Source organism: Oncorhynchus mykiss, chromosome 27, assembly GCF_013265735.2.
Source record: "Oncorhynchus mykiss isolate Arlee chromosome 27, USDA_OmykA_1.1, whole genome shotgun sequence".
Taxonomy (NCBI): Eukaryota; Metazoa; Chordata; class Actinopteri; order Salmoniformes; family Salmonidae; genus Oncorhynchus; species Oncorhynchus mykiss.
Window position 1 is genome coordinate 22753980 of NC_048591.1, and position 19991 is coordinate 22773970.

Sequence of the window (19991 nt, forward strand, 5' to 3'; positions counted from 1 at the left end):
TGACAAACTCAACTTTTGTCGCGAGTGTCCTCTTTTACTATAGAAAAGAGATGATAGGGGTGCATGCACGCCCTCTCCTGACAGGAGAGAGGTGCTACTACTTTGCACTCAGCGGTGAACAGTGTCTGCATCCTTCAGACATGATGGCCCAGACACATAAACCTGTTTCATCACACCAGAGGAAACAAATGACATGTTTAGATATGAAGCACAATTTATTTTCATTACAAGACAAATATATGATATAAATATGTTCTCATTCAGGTGCTAAAAATAAAATGCATGACAAACAAATAGTATAAAATTATTTCCTAAATAATGTATGAATTTCTGCAATACACATGGCCATTATAAGGAGGTAAAATGACAGATATAGTACAGGAGGAAGAATGTCAGGAGCATCTTATGTTTCAGTTTGCTCTAGGCCTGTTCTGGTCATACATGAGTCTCCCTGATCATCCATTGTCTTATTCCTCTTCCTCCTCAGTAGCTCTGCGGATGGAAAAATAAAATGTAACATACAGTATTATGCAATTTCAAGAGGTGAAACAGAAGTGCACAGCAGATGTGTTCCTAATATGTAGAAAATCAACACGTAGGCCTATGCAACGAAGAGTTAGTGTAAGTTTGCCTCAATCATGTCGTAGATCCAGCCGAGGAACTCGGCCACCTTGGTGTAGACTCCGGGGTGGTTGGGCTCAGCGCAGCCTGTACCCCAGCTCACCACACCCACCAGTCTCCACACATTGTCAATTTGACAGACCAGAGGACCCCCACTGTCCCCCTGGGAAGAGGACAGGAGCAGATACACACTACTGTCAATCACACTGGTTACCAGACCACCACACTGATTGCTAGGGTTTGAGATATTGTTAAGTCACAGTGATTTAGGGGATATTGTGAAATACTGAAACCTGAGCTCAACTGAATTTGATCGGTTAGGCCTAGGAATAAAGCTGGTGTGCCCGCATGCCTAATGAGATTTGTCTTTGATAATTCAGAACAGTAATGGGGACACCTGGGGGAAAATATTCTCATCATCAAGAACCAATTCTACTTTTGTAAGAAACAACTCTCTGACCTTTGGTAAATCTCTTCATAAAACAAGCCACAGGAGGAAGAACTCAGGTATGTTTTATGAACTAACCTGACATGCGTCCACTTTGCCTTCTGTAAATCCAGCACAGAGCATGCGGGGGGTGATCTCTCCATTGTACATGCAGGAACTGTTGCATTTCTTGGTGCTTATCAGTGGAACCGGAGCTTCTTTTAGCGTGGCAGGGATGAGAACTGTCAAAGAAAGTCAAACTAATGTAAATATACCTCTTATTTTTAGGACGTGACTGACTTTGTGCTATGAAAAAAACATTGAACCACTGATAGAGATACATTAAATTATTCTATTTAAGTTCTATTATTCATTTAACATAGTCCTACCATCATCCGGTTGAGTGTAGCCCCAGCCAGAGATCCAGCACTGTGTTCCTCCTGGAAGATCACGCTCGTACTGTGGCAGACAAATAGGCCTGATGGTATCTAAAAAATACAATTTAAGAGAATATTAAGAATATTAGAAAACAGTGTAGGTAATTTTGAAGATAATTTCAGTAATATTGGAACATGGTTTGGAACTGATTGCTGTAATAATATAGTTGAGTGTTCCAGTCAGCCAAAGGACTATGTGGTGCATTCAAAACAGAAGCAATCAAGTTCCCTGTCACCTGAGAAATTCAGTGGGGTTCGCAGTTTCATCAGAGCAATGTCATTGTCGTGGCTCCTGGGATTGTAGTTCTTGTTGTAGAGGATCTTTTCCACTGGATATCCAATGTACTGAGACATTTTAGCTGAACTGCGTGTGACAATACCAGCGTAGACCACCCAACTGGACACCTGTGGTAGCCTATAGCTGGAATGTGAAAAAAAGACACGAAGCAATTTATATCGAATAGATGTCTCTCCAATTCTCAATTGCATAAAGTATAACTGACTTTGAGCAAAATAAAGTGAGAGCTATTACTGTCCCTAGTCATCACTACACTGTCATGAGTCATGAGTCAGTGACCTTTGACCTCAAACATCTAACCTCTTATCCCGAGGGGTCCTTGGGGGTCTTACTTGTGCACACAGTGGGCTGCTGTGACCACCCATTGGCTGGTGATGATGGTGCCTCCACAGGTGTGTCGGTTGCTGTAGTAGAGACTGACTTGCCAGGGCCACCTTCCCAAGGTAGCCTCAACTCCCCCAATTATCCTGGGCAGCTTAGCCCGGGTCCCACACTCTACACAGGCACAGGAAACAAACATGAAGGCATTTTTAAAATTATATTTATTTAACTAGGCAAGTCAGTTAAGAACAAATTCTTATTTACAATGACGGCCTACCAAAAGGCCTCCTGCAGGGACAGGGGCTGGGATTAAAACTTAAAAATAAACTAAATAAAAATATAGGACAAAACACACATCACAACAAGAGAGACAACACAACACTACATAAAGAGAGACCTAAGACAACAACATAGCATGGCAGCAACACATGACAACACAGCATGGTAGTAACACAACATGACAACAACATGGTAGCAACACATTATGGCAGCAGCACAGGGTACAAACATTATTGGGCACAGACAACAGCACAAAGGGCAAAAAGGTAGAGACACCAATACATCACAGAAAGCAGCCACAACTGTCAGTAAGAGTGTCCATGATTGAGTCTTTGAATGAAGAGATTGAGATAAAACTGTTCCGTTTGAGTGTTTGTTGCAGCTCGTCCAGTCCCTAGCTGCAGCGAACTGAAAAGATGAGCGACCCAGGGATGTGCTTTGGGGACTTTTAACAGAATGTGACTGGCAGAACAGGTGTTGTATGTAGAGGATGAGAGCTGCAGTAGATATCTCAGATAGGGGGAGTGAGGCCTAAGAGGTTTTTATAAATAAGCATCAACCAGTGGGTCTTGCAACGGGTATACAGAGGTGTCCAGTTTACAGAAGAGTATAGACTGCAGTGATGTGTCCTGTAAGGAGCATTGGTGGCAAATCTGATGGCCGAATGGTGAAGAACATATTTTACCCAGATCACTTTACGTACATTGTATTGAGATAACTCATCACCGTACAGTATATACTGAGTGTACAAAACATTAGGAGCAGCTTTTTAATATTGACTTGCACCCCCTTTTGCCATCAGAACAGCCTCAATTCGTCAGGGCACGGACTCGAAAGTGTGGAAAGCGTTCCACAGGGATGCTGGCCCATGTTGACTCCAATGCTTCCTTCTGTTGTGTCAAGTTGGCTGGATGTCCTTTGGGTGGTGGACCATTCTTGATACACACGGAAAACTGTTGAGAGTGAAAAACCCAGCAGTGTTGCAGTTCTTGACATGCTCAAACCCGTGCGCCTGGCACCTACTACCATACCCTGTTCAAAGGCACTTAAATATTTTGTCTTGCCCATTCACCCACATACACAATCCATGTCTCAATTGTCTCAAGGCTTAAAAATCCTTCTTTAACCCTCCTCCCTTTAATCTACACTGATTGAACTGGATTTAACAAGTGACATTAATAAGGGAGTATAGCTTTCATCTAGATTCACCTGATCAGTCTATGTCATGGAACGAGAAGGATTTCCTACCAATGTGTAGCACTATGAAGTCATGACTGAGAGGTCATATGAAGGTCATTGGGTCCTACCGGTGTGTGAGATGCACAAATGTACAATGTAGTTAATCCACTATTATGTTAGTGTTGTTAGTACCCTGCAGAAACTTACCAAAACATTTCAAAGCTATAACCTTCCCTGTGACGCAACTCCCCCTAAATAAAAACAAGTAGGTACATTAGAAAACCTTGATAACTTTGTGATAGCACATCCATTTTTTCTGCATCATTAGGTAATGCATTATCTCCTCAGACAGCTGCCATACCTTAACTGCCATATATTTTCCAGGCTACTATTGTGTTCGGAGGTAATCTGTATGAAGCCATCTGTGTAGTTTGGTCCGATGTCGGTTAAGTTCACCCCCTTTTGCTTGGTCAGTCTGAAAAGAAAATAAATCAGTTATATCTTCTATAAAAGCAGGCAAGATGGGAGTGTTCCTTTTAAAAAGTAATGTCTGATCTATGGGGCATAAGGCAAGCCTATAAACGAGGTATTAACAGAGCATTAAATAATCCATCATTAACTGGGAGCAATCAGCCTTATGGTTAGATGAATAGCCTAGTATGTTCCCAAGATGCTTGGGCTATGTAGTAAGAAAATGGTCTTAGTAGACTAGCCTTAGATATCCCAGCTGGCGGCAGACCAGGGTCCCCAGGGAAGAGTTCCATCTCTCATAGCACACAGGCAGCCAGGTGGGCACCTTCTCTAGCTGGATCTCCAAGAGAGAGTTCTCCGGGCTGATTCTGTAAAACACTGAACCTGATTGATAGAAAATAATCCCTCCAGAGACCAACTAGATCAACAGTAATGAACTGTGGTCTTGTTTGAGAGGGACATTTTAAGCAGCTTATATCCAATAAATAATGTAGTCAATATAAACAGATCATTATTTCATGTTTTGATGTCGGTCGATAGACAGCCTCCACTCCTTTCCACTGACTGTGACCATGTAGAAGTTGTTAAAGAATTTATTAATTAACATATGTACTGTTATAAAGACAATTTTAGCTGTTATATAAACACATATGGTTTATATTACACAGCTCCAATCCAGATGTGTTGGTCATTACTGACATGCTGACCCCACCGCTTGCGTCGCGTGCCTGAGCATTGCAAAATAAATTTAAACATACATGTTATTCAATTATTGCACCCACACGTGCCAACAAGCGTCTGCGTTGCCAAGGGCTAACATGCTGACCACACCGTTAATGTGTCGAGCGCTGCAAAATAAATGTAAACAAACGTTATTCAATTATTGCACCCACACTGCCGCCCGCGCCAACGAGTGTCTGCGTTGCAAAGGGCTAAAATAGAAGTTCTATTTGTGACACTGATCGTGGTGCAAGTCCTGCCTCTCCCATCACCTCATTGGTTTATAGAAGCAGATACCCACTTGCCATCTCCTTATTGGTTATACACACCGGGGGTGATTGAAAGATGAACTGAGTTTGGTTGGTCGTCGTGGTAACTATGAAAGTTAGATGCCAATCGCCATATAAAGTCAAAAGAAGAAAAAGCCTGGAAGGAGGAGAGATGACTAGAAATTATTCAATTGACCATTTTATGTGTTGATTAATTGTCGGAGTAGAGGACCTTGTGCATTTCAGGTAAAATAACAACTCATCGTTTATATCCCAAGACAAATTAGCTTGCAACAGCAAGCTAGCTAAATAGGACACATTAGCTAGCAACTGCAAGCTAGCCAGCTGAATTGCCATAAATGTTTAATGCTTTTCGACCGGTCCCCAAATTCATATAATTGGTTCAGAGTTTGTTTTTATATTTTAACCTGCGTGTCGTGATCGTGTTTGGTGTGGGGGGACAAAATCAATTTGCGCACAATGGCACACGATAGTGCACACTTGCAGCCGGTTTAGGTACGGTGTGAGTCGTGTTTAACCTTTCTACCGCAGGAACCCCTCGACAACATAAGACTTCTCCTTAATGCAACCGCTGTGTCAGATTTCAAAAAAACTTGAAGGAAAAAGCATAATCTGAGAACGGCGCTCAGAAGCCAGAGGAATATCCCCCATTTTGGAATCAACAAAGTTAGAAACAACACCATAAATATTCACTTACCTTTGATGATCTTCATCCGAAGGCACTCCCAGGAATCCCAGTTCGACAATAAATTACTGATTTGTTCCATAAAATTCCATAATTTATGTCCAAATAGCCACTTGTTGTTAGTGTGTTCAGCCCAGTAATCCGAGGCGCAGGCACTTCATCCAGACAAAAACTCAAAAAGTTCTGTTACAGTCCTTTAGAAACATGATGTCCCACTTCCTGGTTGGATTTTTCTCAGGTTTTTGCCTGCCATATGAGGTATGTTATACTCACAGACATCATTCAAACAGTTTTAGAAACTTCAGAGTGTTTTCTGTCCAATACCAATAATAACCGAGAGACTGAAAAACAGCTTCTATCTCAAGGCCATCAGACTGTTAGACAGCCACCACTGAGTGGCTGCTGCCAACATACTCCAGCCACTTTAATAATGGAAAAATGTATGTAAAAAATGTGTCGGAGGCTACACCGTGCACCTGGCAACCTTGGTTAGCACGCACTGCGCCCGGCCCGCCACAGGAGTCGCTGGTGCGCGATGAGACAAGGACATCCCTACCGACCAAGCCCTCCCTAACCCAGACGACGCTAGGCTAATTGTGCGTCGCCCCACGGACCTCCCGGTCGGTTACGACAGAGCCTGGGCGCGAACCCAGGGACTCTGATGGCACAGCTGGCGCTGCAGTACAGCGCCCTTAACCACTGCGACACCCGGGAGGCCGTGTATAAGGTAGTTGTTGAGAAATTGTTAGGTTAGATTACTCGTTGGTTATTACTGCATTGTCGGAACTAGAAACACAAACATTTCGCTACACTCGCATTAACATCTGCTAACCATGTGTATGTGACAACGTTTGATTTGATTTTGATTTGAAGTCTGAATTTGTCGTGCTATGTTCCCTAAACTGGGACATACAAATAACACCTGATCAAGTCCTAAAGCAATGGGACTCCCTAAATCTTTCTCAGATTATTACCACAAGGTATGACTCCAAACACCCAGAAAAGGCTACTCTCCTCGATGTTATCCTCACAAATAATCCTGATAGGTATCAGTCTGGTGTTTTCTGTAATGACCTTAGTGATCACTGTTTTACAGCCTGTGTTCATAATGGCTGCTCAGTGATTTGTCATAGATGCTTGCTAAAACACTTCAATGAGCAAGCCTTCCTTCATGAACTGGCCTTTGTAAAATGGTATAGAATCAGCTCTGTCGAAGACACTTGGACCTTCTTTTGATATTTTCAGTGGTGTTTTTAACGAACACGCCACCATAAAGAAAATGAGAATTAAAAACAGGTTCAGCCCCTGGTTCGACCGTGATCTTGCCGAGTTACTCCACCTCAAGAATTGCATTTGGCGAAAGGCTCGGCACACACATACTCAGGCTGACTGGCTATCGTTCAGGCAAATGAGAAATAAGTGCACTCAGGCTATCCTGAAGGAGAAAGTTAGTTACTTTAACCCTTGTGTTGTCTTAAGGGTAAAACATGACGCACTACTATGTTTAACAGCAGAGAAAACCCCCTAAATTATATTTTTCAATTTGAAATTTTATGACTTTTGCTAGAGTGACCCCAACATTAGAAAAAGTGAAACATCGCCTTTGTTCATATTTCCATGAAAGCTGTACAGGGTACAAATATTGTCTTTGGGTAATTTGTGACCTGGCAGTTATAAAATAATTTACACACCACAAAACCACAAAGATTGAACTCAGACAAAACAAACATTTTCTTGTGCATAAGCAGCATCTCCCCTCCACGACCCCACACATGACCCAAGTTCACAGAAAAAAATTAAAACAATTTCATACAAAATAAACATTTCTTGAAAGCATTGTTTACTAATGGGGAATGGTCAGAGGCTATAAAGTTTATGCAGATGGCAGTTCCCCCAGTATTCCCTTTGCTGAAGCCATGAGTGCACGTTTCAGTGCCCAACAGGTCGTAGATCTGATTTTTTCAGATGTCCAGGAGGAACAAGAGAACAATGATTTAGAAGAGGAGGAGGTATCTGAAGAAGAAGACGGGGAAGAATGTAACCCAGAGCACGATGCATCATCTTCAGATGAATAAGAAATCCCCCAAGCTGAAAGAGAGACATTTTTGTCAAAGAACAGCAAAATAACATGGTCCTTGTCACCATATGTCAACCAGGACAGGATGGCAGTGCAAAATGTCATAACGATGACTCCAGGGCCCACAAGACATGCAGTTGCCCATGCTCAGGACATCACCTCAACATTCTACATGTTCATCACACCAGCCATCGAAAAAATCATCCTGGAGATGACAAATTCGGAGCGTTTCCGTAAATATGGAGACAACTGGAAAAGGATGGATGAGATTGACCTGCATGCCTACATAGGGCTGCTAATCTTAGCGGGTGTGTATAGGCACCGAGGCGAGGTTACATGTAGTCTCTGGGATGCAGAGAGTGGAAGGGTGATTGTCCGTGCCCTGATGCCACTGACAGTCTTTGACACTTTCTCAAGAATGCTACGATTTGATAACCGTGAGTCAAGACCTGCAAGACGTGTGAGAGACAAACTGGCGGCCATAAGAGAGGTCTGGGAGAAGTGGGTGGAGCCATAAGATAGGTCTGGGAGGAGTGGGTGGAGCCATAAGAGAGGTCTGGGAGAAGTGGGTGGAGCCATAAGAGAGGTTTGGGAGAAGTGGTTGGAGCGTCTGCCATACCTCTACAACCCTGGGCCTGAAATAACAGTAGATGAGCAACTGGTTCCGTTCAGAGGTACATTTTTATTTTAATATCTGTAATGTAAATGATTTTCAATGTAAATTTTATTATGTATTGCTGTAATATCATTGATTTATCTGATTGTTTTCTGTGACACTGGTACAAATTACTGATAGTAATCTCTTTTGTCAAAAGGTCGCTGTCCTTTCCGCCAGTATATGCCCAGCAAGCCAGCATGGTATGGCATCAAGATATGGGTGGCCTGTGACGCACAATCCAGCTACGCTTGGAAGATGCAAGTTTACACAAGGCCGACCAGTGGAGGCCCGGAGAAGAACCAGGGGATGCCGGTTGTGCTTGATGTGACAAATGGACTGAGGGGGCACAATGTCACGTGTGACAATTTCTTCACCTCTTATGAACTCAGCCAGCAGCTCCTGCAGAGGAAGATCACCATGGTTGGCACAGTTAGAAAGAACGAGCCTGAGCTCTCCCATGCACTCCTCGCAACAAGGGAGAGAGAGGCCTTCTCATCAACGTTTGCCTACACCCCCACCACCACTCTAGTTTCTTACCTCCCAAAGAGGAACAAGAATGTGGTCCTCCTGAGCACACTGCACAAAATGGATGAGATCAGTGATGGTGAGGACAGGAAGCCAGCCATTATCCTGGACTACAACCACAACAAAGGAGATGTGGACAACCTGGATAAGGTGAATGGAACTTACAGCTGCAGGAGGATGACTGCCACTGGCCCCTGGTCATTTTCCATAACATCATTGATGTGTCCTCATGCAATGCCTTTGTGATATGGAACAAGGTCAACTCTACCTGGAGGCCAGATAAGCGGAACAAGAGGATGGTGTTCCTGGAAAAGCTGGAAAAGGCACTTGTAACCCCACACATTCAAAGAAGGGAGCGCCTCCCCCCACAGCAGCCTCTGCAGCACTTGTGAAAGCTGTTCAGGGGACTGAATCTTGTCCTGATCCACCTGAGGCTGCAAGAGGAGGAGATGCCAATTCTGCCCCCCAAAGAAGGACTGTAAAACACATGTGAGAAATACATCTGCAAAGTCCATGCACACACACTTGCATACTGTCCTACATGTGATAATTAGAGTTGATTGATTTATGTTCTTCACATTTTTGTTTTGTATCTATTATCTTGTTTTATCCTTATTTATTGTTGTTTATACACCTTGTGGGTGGGGGCAATGGTTAAACAAATGGGAGAAGACTAGTATTTTGTAGTTGAATTCCTCATTGTACAGTATATAAGAATATATCACTATGTTGCCAAAAAAGTTCAAGACTGTTATTGTTTCCCTTCAATAAAATGCATTCAAAACTACTTTCTGCACATTTCTGCTACTTTCTTAAGCTATACAAGTGCTATCGCCTGCTAAAAAAAGTATGTTTACACCTATGCAGTATCTTTAGCAATAATAATAATAATAAACCTCTACTTTAGTAAAGAAAACAATTATGACAGGTGTGTTGTAATAAAAACGAGTGGTGTCCACTGATTAAATGCAGTCTTTCGGCATTGTGAAGAGGGAAAATGCAGATATTCACAAAGTTTGTAATGAATGACAGGTTTTTTCTTCATGCAAACTAGATTTGGGGTTTAAAATTAAATGAAGATGCTTTATTTTAGGGGATACGTGAAGGCGGGTCATTTTTTTAACCTTTTGGACAAGGGAAGTATGCAGAATGTTAAGACTACACAAGGGTTACACAGAAGTTCTGGAAAATGGTTAAAGACCTGGAGAATTAACCCTCCCATGTCCCTTAATGTTAATGATGTGGTTGTTACTGTCAAGAAGCACATGGCTGAGCTCTTTAATCACCATTTCATTAAGTCGGGATTCCTATTTGACTCAGCCATGCCTCCTTGCCCGTCCAACATTTCCTCATCTCCCACCCCTTCTAATGTGACTATCCCCAATGCTTCTCCCTCTTTTCCCCCTGCCCCACTACAAAGTTTCTCCCTGCAGGCAGTCACTGAGTCCCAGGTGCTAAAGGAGCTCCTTAAACTTAAAAAATCTGGGTCAGATGATTTAGACCCTTTCTTCTTCAAGGTTGCTGCCCCTATCATCGCCAAGCCTATCTCTGACCTTTTTAACCTGTCTCTCCTTTCTGGGGAGGTTCCCATTGCTTGGAAGGCAGCCACGATTCATCCTTTATTTAAAGGGGGAGATAAAGCTGATTCTTACAGTTAAAGGCCTATTTCTATTTTGCCCTGTTTATCAAAAGTGCTGGAAAAACTTAAATAATACCTTATTCAACTGACTGGCTTTCTTGATGTCTATAGTATTCTCTCAGGTATGCAATTTGGTTTCCGCTCAGGTTATGGATGTGTCACTGCAACCTTAAAGGTCCTCATTGATGTCACCATTACCCTTGATTCTAAGCAATATTGTGCTGCTATTTTTTATTAACGTGGCCAAAGCGTTTGATATGGTAGACCGTTCCATTCTTGTGGGCTGGCTAAGGAGTATTGGTGTCTCTGAGGGGTCTTTGGCCTGGTTTGTTAACTATCTCGCTCAAAAAGTGCAGTCTATAAAGTCAGAAAATCTGCTGTCTCAGCCACTGCCACTGTCACCAAGGGAGTACCCCAAGGATTGATCCGAGACCCCACGCTTTTCTCAATTTACATCAACAACATAGCTCAGGCAGTAGGAAGCTCTCTCATCCATTTATATGCAGATGATACAGTCTTATACTCAGCTGGAGTATGGCTAGATGGTGCAGTGTCGTTCTCTCAGCACATATCAAAGCTGCAGGCTGAAGTTAAATCTAGACTTTGTTTCCTCTATCGTAATCACTCCTCTTTCACCCTAGCTGCCAAACTAACCCTGATTCAGATGACCATCCTACCCGTGCTAGATTACGGAGACGAAATGTATAGATCGGCAGGTAAGTGTGCTTTCGAGCGGCTAGGTGTTCTTTACCATTCCGCCATCAGATTTTCCACCAATGCTCCTTATAGGACACATCACTGCACTCTATACTCTTCTGTAAACTGGTCATCTCTGTATACCCATCGCAAGACCCACTGGTTGATGTTTATTTATAAAAGCCTCTTAGGCCTCACTCCCCCTATCTGAGATATCTACTGCAGCTCTCATCCTCTACCTATAACACCCATTCTGCCAATCACATTCTCTTAAAGGTCCCCAAAGCACACTCATCCCTGGGTCGCTCATCTTTTCAGTTCGCTGCAGCTAGGGACTGGACGAGCTGCAACAAACACTCAAACGGAACAGTTTTATCTCAATCTCTTCATTCAAAGACTCAATCATGGACACTCTTAATGACAGTTGTGGCTGCTTTCTGTGATGTATTGGTGTCTCTACCTTTTTGCCCTTTGTGCTGTTGTCTGTGCCCAATAATGTTTGTACCCTGTGATGCTGCCATATTGTGTTGCTACCATGTTGTTGTCATGTTGTGTTGCTACCATGCTGTGTTGTCATGTGTTGCTATGTTGTTGTCTTAGGTCTCTCTTTATGTAGTGTTGTGTTGTCTCTCTTGTTGTGATGTGTGTTTTGTGCTATATTTTTATTGTATTTACTTTTTCTTTTTATCCAAGGCCCTGTCCCTGCAGGAGGCCTTTTGCCTTTGATTAGGCCATCATTGTAAATAAGAATTTGTTCTTAACTGACTTGCCTAGTTAAATAAATGTTGAATGAAATAAATCACAACAAATGTTGTGATAAACCATAAAACTACTAGGAAGGGCTTTCTGCCTGACCAATCAAGTGCGTCCCAAATCATACCCTACAGTGCCTTCAGAAAGTATTCATACCTCCTTGACTTGTTCCACATTTTGCTGTGTTACAGCCTGAATTCCAAATGAATTAAAAAACAAATCTCACCCATCTACACACAATTACCCCATAATTACAAAGTGAAAACATGTTTTTTGAAATGTTAGCACATTTACTGAAAATGTCATTCAGAAATATCTAATTTACATAAGTATTCCCACCCCTGAGTCAATACTTTATAGAAGCACCTTTGGCAGCGAGTACAGCTGTGAGTCTTTCTGGGCAAATCTCTAAGAGCTTTCCACGGCTGGATTGTGCAACATTTGCCCATTATTCTTTTCAAAATTCTTCAAGAAGATTAAAGTAAAAACTGTAACTCGGCCACTCAGGAACACTTACTGTAAGCAACTCCAGTGTAGGTGTGGCCTTGTTTTAGGTTATTGTCCTGCTGAATGGTGAATTAATCTCCCAGTGTCTGGTGGAACGCAGACTGAACCAGGTTTTCCTCTCAGAGTTTTGCCTGTGCTCAGCCCCATTACATTTATTTTTTATCCTGAAAAACTTAATGATACCCATAACATGATACAGCCACCAAAATATGGAGAGTGGCACTCAGTAATGTGCGGTATTGGATTTGTACCGAACATAACTATAAGGGCACAAGGCGAGACCCAGATGCAGACACGGGAGGCAGATGGGTTGAGTCTTTCATATTTATTATAATCCAAATGGGTATACAAGAGAATGGTCATGGACAGGCAAAAAGTCGAAACCAGTTCAGAGTCCAGAGTGGCAGGCAGGTTCAAGGTCAAGGCAGGCTGGTACAGAGTCCAGAAACAGGCCATGGTCAAAGCCGGGAGGAAAAGGAGAATAGAAAAAGTAGGAGCATGGGAAAAACATGCTGGTTGACTTGAACATACAAGACGAGCTGGCACAGAGAGACAGGAAACACAGGGATAAATACACCGGGGAAAATAATCGACACCTGGAGGGGGTGGAGACAGTCACAAGGACAGGTAAAACAGATCAGGGCGTCCTATCAGGGTGCATACCTATCAGACCCCCCCCCCCCCCCCCCCCCCTCTAGGGACGCCAATAGGCGTCCTATCTGGATGCATACCTGGCTAACTGGGGTGTCGGCGGTGAAAATAGGCGATGAGGGCCGGGTCCAGGATGTCTTTAGCAGAAACCCAGCACCTCTCCTCCAGGCCATAACCCGCACAGTCAACCAGGTACTTGAAATCCTTGCCCCGTGGTTGAACCTTCAGGAGGCTTCTCACCGTATACGCTGGCTTGCCATCAATGACACAGGAGGGAGGGATGGGCCTAGAAACAGAAGACAGAGGACTGTGAGACAAGGGCTTAATTCTGGACACTTGAAAGGTAGCGTGAACACGAAGGGTACGGGGCAACAGCAGATGGACAGCAGTGGGACTGATGACTCTAGAATGGGGAAAGGACCAATGAAACGAGGGGAAAGTTTACGGGATTCTACCCAGAGGGGTAGGTCCCGAGTGGACAACCATACCCTTTGCCCAACAGCGAGGAGCCAGAGTCCGGTGGCGGTCCGCTTGTCGACGATACCTGGAGGTGGTCTTGAGAAGAGTCACCCGAGCTCTTTTCCAGGTATGCCGACAGCGGCAGACGAACATCTGGGCTGAAGGTATGTTGAACTCAACTTCTTGCTCTGGGAAGAGCGGGGGCTGACACCGCATGGAGCATTCGAAGGGGGATAGTGCTGTAGCCGAGCAGGGGAGAATGTTCCTGGCATATTCCACCCAGACCAGTTGCTGACTCCAGGTGGTGGGGTTACTGGCAACAAGACACCGGAGTGCCGTCTCCATGTCTTGATTGGCTCGCGCCGACTGGTCATTAGATTGGGGATGAAACCCAGAGGACAGGCTGGCTGATGATCCGATAAGAGTGCACACGCCTTCCAGAATTGGGACGAAAACTCAGGATCCCAGTCCTAGATAATGTCAACCGAGAGTCCATAGATTTGGAAGACGTACTTTACCATAAGCTGGGCCGTCTCCTTGACTGAAGGTAACTTCGGAAGAGGGATGGAATGGGCGGCCTTGGAGAATCTGTCAACCACTGTCAGGATGGTGGTGTTGCCATCTGATGGAGGAATCCCAGTGACAAAATCCAGGAAAATATGGGACATGGGGCAAAGAGGGACAGGGAGTGGCTGTAGGAGGCCAGACGGAGCTTGCCGCGGACTCTTGCTTTGCACACACACCATGCATGCGTCAATGAAGGCCGAGACATCAGGAACGATGGTGGGCCACCAGAAGCATTGACGGAGGAAAGACAGAGTTCGACGAGTACTAGGATGACAGGTAAGCCTGGAGGAGTGAGCCCATTCCAGGACCTAAGACTGGACTGAATCAGGAACAAACAGCCGGTTAGCACCCCCCCCCCCCCCCCCCAGGGTCTGACTGGGAACACTGTGCATTGCGGACCAGAGCCTCAATTTCCCAAACAACAGAAGCCTCCAAACAAGAGGCAGGGAGGATGGTCTCTGATTCAGACGGAGTGGCAGAGGAACTGTACAGACGGGATAGAGCATCCTGCTTCACGTTTTTTGACCCTGGGCGAGAGAAAGTGAAATTTAACCTGATAACTAACATAGCCCAACATGCTTGCCTTGGGTTGACGCGCTTGGCAGTGAGGAGGTATTCTAAATTCTTATGATCCGTCCATACCAGAAATGGATGTTCCGCCCCTTCCAGCCAGTGTCTCCACTCCTCCAGAACCATCTTAACAGCTAGGAGTTCTCAGTTCCCAACATCCTAGTTCCTCTCTGCAGAGTTGAGACGATGGGACATGAAGGCACAGGGATGAAGATGTTGGTCCTGGACGGATCGCTGAGAAAGAACGGCCCTACTCCCACGTCGAAAGGATGGCAGCAGTAGTAAAATGTTGCTTTAGATCCCCAAAAGCCTTGTCCGCTGCTGGAGACTATATGAATGGTACCTTGGGAGAGGTGAGTGCAGAGAGGGGAACTGCCAGATTGCTGTGCAAATGTGCAAATTCCATAAACCGTTGTAGCTGCATCCTGGATGTGGGCTAGGGCCAATCCAGCACTGTGCTCATCCATCTGAACATTCCCCTCAACAATAATGTATCCCAGAAAGGAGATGGTGGAGCTGTGGAACTCACACTTCTCAGCCTTTACAAACAACTGATTCTCCAGGAGACGCTGAAGGACCTGTCGAATATGGAGAATGTGTTCCTGGGCAGAACGAGAGAAAACCAGGATGTCGTCGAGGTAAACAAAAACAAAACATGTCCCGTAGCACATAGTTGACCAGGGTACTATGAGTACCTGGTTATGCCGTCCAAACGGCATAACCAGGTACTCATAGTGTCCACTGGTAGTGTTGAAAGCTGTCTTCCACTCGTCTCGTTTGCGTATCCGCACAAGGTGGTAGGCATTTCGAAGGTCCAGTTTGGAAAAGATAGTAGAGAGGTTCGAAAGCTGAGTAGAGGAGTGGTAGAGGGTACCGATTTTTAATCATAATGTCATTGAGGGCCCGGTAATCAATACATGGATGCAGGGTCTTGTCATTCTTCCCCATAAAGAAGGATCCTGCGCCGGCAGGAGAGGCAGAAGGGCGAATGCTCACAAAAACCAGTGAGTCCTCGATGTACTCCTCCATGGCCTTGGTCTCAGGACCAGAAGATAATATAGCTGGCCTCAAGGCGGTGTGGTGCCTGGAAGGAGGTTAATAGCATAATCGTAAGGACGATGTGGAGGAAGGGAGGTAGCACGAGCCTTGCTGAAAACCTCCATGAGGCCATGATACTCTGCGGGCACGGCAGAGAGATCCGAGAACGTACTTAACCCTGGAAGCAGATGTTTCGGAGAAGGCTGTGCCCGGCAGTGTGAATGGCAGAACAAGCTCCAACCCAGGATGGAACCCCTAGTCCAGTCATTATCTGTGTTGTGCTTCTGGAGCCAAGAAAAACCCAAAACAGGTATGTGAGGGAACTCAATGAGGAGGAGCTGAATTGACTCACTGTGATTTCCAGATACCCGCATATTAATGGGAACTGTGCTGTGCGTGACTCTACCAATGGAGCGGCCGTCTAGTGCCCTGGCATCCATGGGAACAGAGAGGAGTTGAGTTGGGATACTTAGTTCTGAGACCAGAGTAGCGTCCATGAAACTCTCATCTGGCCCAGAGTCAATAAGCTCCCGGAGAGTCTTAGACTGGTCTCCCAACAGCAAGCTCACATAAAGGAGTTTCGGTAATGGGACAGAGGGTTCCCAGTCAGACTCACCAGAGTACTTGTACCTACTAAGGCTTCAGGTGCACAATGCAGACAACAATTGGAGCTTAGCCTGCGGGAACGTTAATCACTGAGCGGTTTCCTTCTTCTCCGGCAACTGAGTTAGGAAGGACACCTGTATCTTTGTAGTGACTGGGTTATTGATACAGCATCCAAAGCCTAATTAATAACTTTACCATGCTCAAAGTGATATTCAATTTCTGCTATTTAATTTTTACCCATCTACAAATATGTGCCTTTTTTGCACTGCATTGAAAAACCTCCCTGGTCTTTGTCTTTGTGGTATCTGTGTTTGAAATTCACTGCTCGACTGAGGGACAAATGTGTGTGGAGTATAGAGATGACGTTGTCATAACAAAAATCCTTTTTAACACTATCATAGCACATAGAGTGAGTCCATGCAACGTATTATGTGACTTGTTAAGCACATTTTACCCGTGAACTTATTTAGGCTAGCCATAACAAAGGGGTTGAATACATATTTACTCAAGGCATTTCAGCTTTTATTTGTAATAAACATATATTTTTTTGAATAACATAATTCTACTTTGACTTTATGGGCTATTGTGTGCAGGCGAGGGACAAAAACCATCTACATTTAATCACTTTTAAATTCAGGCTGTAACACAACAAACTGTGGAAAAAGTAAAGGGCTACTTTCTGAAGGCGCTGTATACCTTATTTAGTGCACTACTTTTGACTGGAGCTTATGGGGCACTACATAGGAATAAGCTGTTATTTGGGACATAGACAATCACACAGCCAAGATGACAGTCTCTGTGGTGAGTGAGGGGCTGAGAGGCACAGACCTTTCCTGGGGTCAGCCACAGAGATGTCCTCAGTCACGTTACAGAAGGACGTCTCCTTGGTGTCCCCTAGCCCAGCTGGGCTCTGGGAAGAGGTAGGCCTCAACAACAACCTGACTGTGGGAGGGAAAACAACAACATGCAGAGTGAATTATAGTCGTAGTGGATGTAAAACAGATGTTCTTAATCTAGCTCTGTCATTGTGTGAGACATGATTATCATGCATAGTTAATCAGCTATAACAGACTCATTCAAATACAGTGTTCTATATTCTGACATGTGGGGTTACTTCTGTTTTTCATCCACCACAGCAAGGAATTTGTATTGCACAAACATTAGAACATTGAACATGCCATCATTCTCTTCATACTCCATGATTTGACACTTGAAGGATGTCTCACCTAGGAACCACACTCCGACTGCTAAGCCTCCGAGAAGTCCTACTGCACACACAGCAGCCAGTACTCTCACCAGTCTATTGGCTGACACTGGAGAACAGCTGAATTAGACACTGATAAGATATTAACTGGCCTGTGTATACTGATAAAAGGCATGTTAGCTGTCTGTCACACTGACATAGAGTGGAAGAGATAGCGACACAGCATGTAACAGCCCTTACACAGTCTACAACTTGCACACAACTAAGGATGTGAACAAAGCATACCACATGTAGGGAACTTGACCAGTGACAAAGATGAGCGCTTAACATTTCACAGGCAGTGTCATAATCAACTGATTTACAGTATATAAAGTCTGCATGGCAGCTGTGAGTTGTAGATGTGTACTGTACAACTTTAACTTAAGACCATGAGATACTAAAGTACTAAAGCTTAATGCTGCTATATACTCTAATTAGATAAGACTTTATATAGCATGCCTTGTTTGTGTACTAATTGGATAATGTTGTCAACTAATGATAGCCTGTGGTTTCAGCCCTATTAGACAGTGCACCACCCAGGCATTGACCTTACTGTGGTTTGTCGAATGGATTCCTCTCAGCCAGGCATGGCAGCTCTGGCTCTGAGCTCCTCGGGCCTCTCCCACTCCTGTCTTCTCTGGGTGGAAAGAATGACTGACAGCCACAGGATTCTCAATCACAGATAATGTATCTCCATCAAGATTCTGCAACAGATGTGATGAATAGAACACACAGTATTCACATCATTCTTCTGGAACACTGGATATGAAGATAACCTATTCTTCCTGGCTGACTACCCCTCCCCTTCTACACACACGGACGCCTCCTTATTCAACCCCTTTATCAAACATATTTAATTAGGATGACTGTGAAACAAGAGATCTCCGGAGGGTTTGTCCAGGTGTATGGAATTTGAATGGCAGGTGTGTAACGGTGCGTAGATAATGTCACAGGTGTCCAGGTGTGTGAACTGAAGCACAATGTATCATTCATAGCCATGTGTGAGAATCCCAGCCAATGTGTCATACTTGTGCTGCAGACATATGGATTTGGGGCTCCCGAGTGGCGCAATGGTCTAAGGTACTGCATCTCAGTGCTAGAAGCCTCACTACAGACTACAGGTTAGATTCCAGGCTGTATCACAACCGGCCGTGATTGGGAGTCCTATAGGGCGGCGCACAATTGGCCCAGAGTCGTCCGGGTTAGGGTTTGACCTGGAAAGGCTGTCATTGTAAATAAGGATTTGTTCTTAACTGACTTGCCTAGTTAAATAAAGGTTAAATAAAATAAATAAATCAAATTTACTCTACGCAGTACCAGACCTATGCAGAAGGTATTTCACATGCAGGTGAATCAGACTACCTACAATTGTTTTCTATTGCAAGACATAATTAAAACCAAAAATTTTAAATACTACAGGGTATTTCTAGCTCAAGCAATGAGATATTGTGGGAAAATAGGATGGCATTATATATTTACAAATCCCATCTAAAAACCATCTACTCCAACATGATGCTGAAACATTGTAATTTACCCCTAGAATCAACAGCAGTATGTTAACACATGCACTGGATGTATATATTTCTCTTTAAGTTATCCTCTAGCTGTCTAGTAGATAATACATGTACATTAGTAAAAAGTACACAATGTACATGTACTTGAAATACATTATGAGGATTGACAATAGATTATTAAAACCCATTAATAAATCATCATAGTTGTTGTTAAACAACACGCACAACAGCTAGTACATGTAAAGGAAATAGACAGAGGCATTATGAAAACACCATCTGTTATCAGTGATGTTGACACTCAATGAGTGAGTCCATAGCCTAAAGACAGAGGGCAACAGAGAAGGTATCAAGGTGATAATGAAAGTAAATAGGGGTAAGGAGAGAGACAGAGATATATGCCTGGAGACTTACCATGTTTTCCTTGTATGTTCTGTTGTCCAGAGGAGAGTGTGGCAGTGGGCTCTTCAGCGCTCATCTGTAGGCCTGTGTTAGGTTAGAGACAGAGATGCACTCCGCTCGCAGCTGGTCGACCATTTGCCATTTCACAGAATGCAACTCTGGATTTTCCCTTCACAAAGAGACAGTGAGGTCAGCAGTGGTGCTGTGCTGCTGAATGAACCTGTTGTTTTGCCAAGGGGGTCATGGGGCCTATGGAGGCAGGCTCAACCAGTTATTTGTAGGAGGGAACATCTCCAGAGATACCCCACAAGCCACTGATAGGGCAGGCAGAGGCACAGGTTGCTTAGTAACACCCTTACCT

At 44.1% G+C, this 19991-nt stretch overlaps 1 protein-coding gene across 2 annotated transcripts; it reads right to left on the reverse strand.

Annotated features, from left to right (window-relative positions):
• Positions 1 to 194: 194 nt before the first annotated feature.
• On the reverse strand, positions 195 to 19867 carry LOC110507791 (transmembrane protease serine 5-like). Of its 2 annotated transcripts, XM_021588031.2 has the most exons (13): positions 19643 to 19867; positions 18271 to 18421; positions 17701 to 17787; positions 17303 to 17416; positions 4276 to 4411; positions 3924 to 4037; positions 3770 to 3813; positions 2116 to 2278; positions 1722 to 1906; positions 1438 to 1536; positions 1148 to 1290; positions 632 to 784; positions 195 to 492 (listed from the first exon to the last, which is right to left on the reverse strand). In XM_021588031.2, exons 1-13 carry the CDS (start codon positions 19643 to 19645, stop codon positions 484 to 486), a joined length of 1401 nt encoding a protein of 466 aa, XP_021443706.1. In that variant the 5' UTR covers positions 19646 to 19867; the 3' UTR covers positions 195 to 483. The 2 variants fall into 2 exon arrangements, with proteins under 2 accessions (XP_021443706.1, XP_021443707.1); XM_021588032.2 differs by lacking the exons at positions 3770 to 3813; positions 3924 to 4037; positions 4276 to 4411.
• Between the last annotated feature and the right edge of the window lie 124 nt (positions 19868 to 19991).

Excerpts from the sequence above, each read along its gene's own strand:
- LOC110507791 (XM_021588031.2), bottom strand. Across the intron at positions 4,412-17,302 it reads TGTGGCTGACCCCAGGAAAG|TGTTTTACAGAATCAGCCCG; the intron begins GTCTGTGCCTCT and ends AATCAGGTTCAG. Across the intron at positions 1,907-2,115 it reads GCAGCCCACTGTGTGCACAA|CTATAGGCTACCACAGGTGT; the intron begins GTAAGACCCCCA and ends TTCACATTCCAG.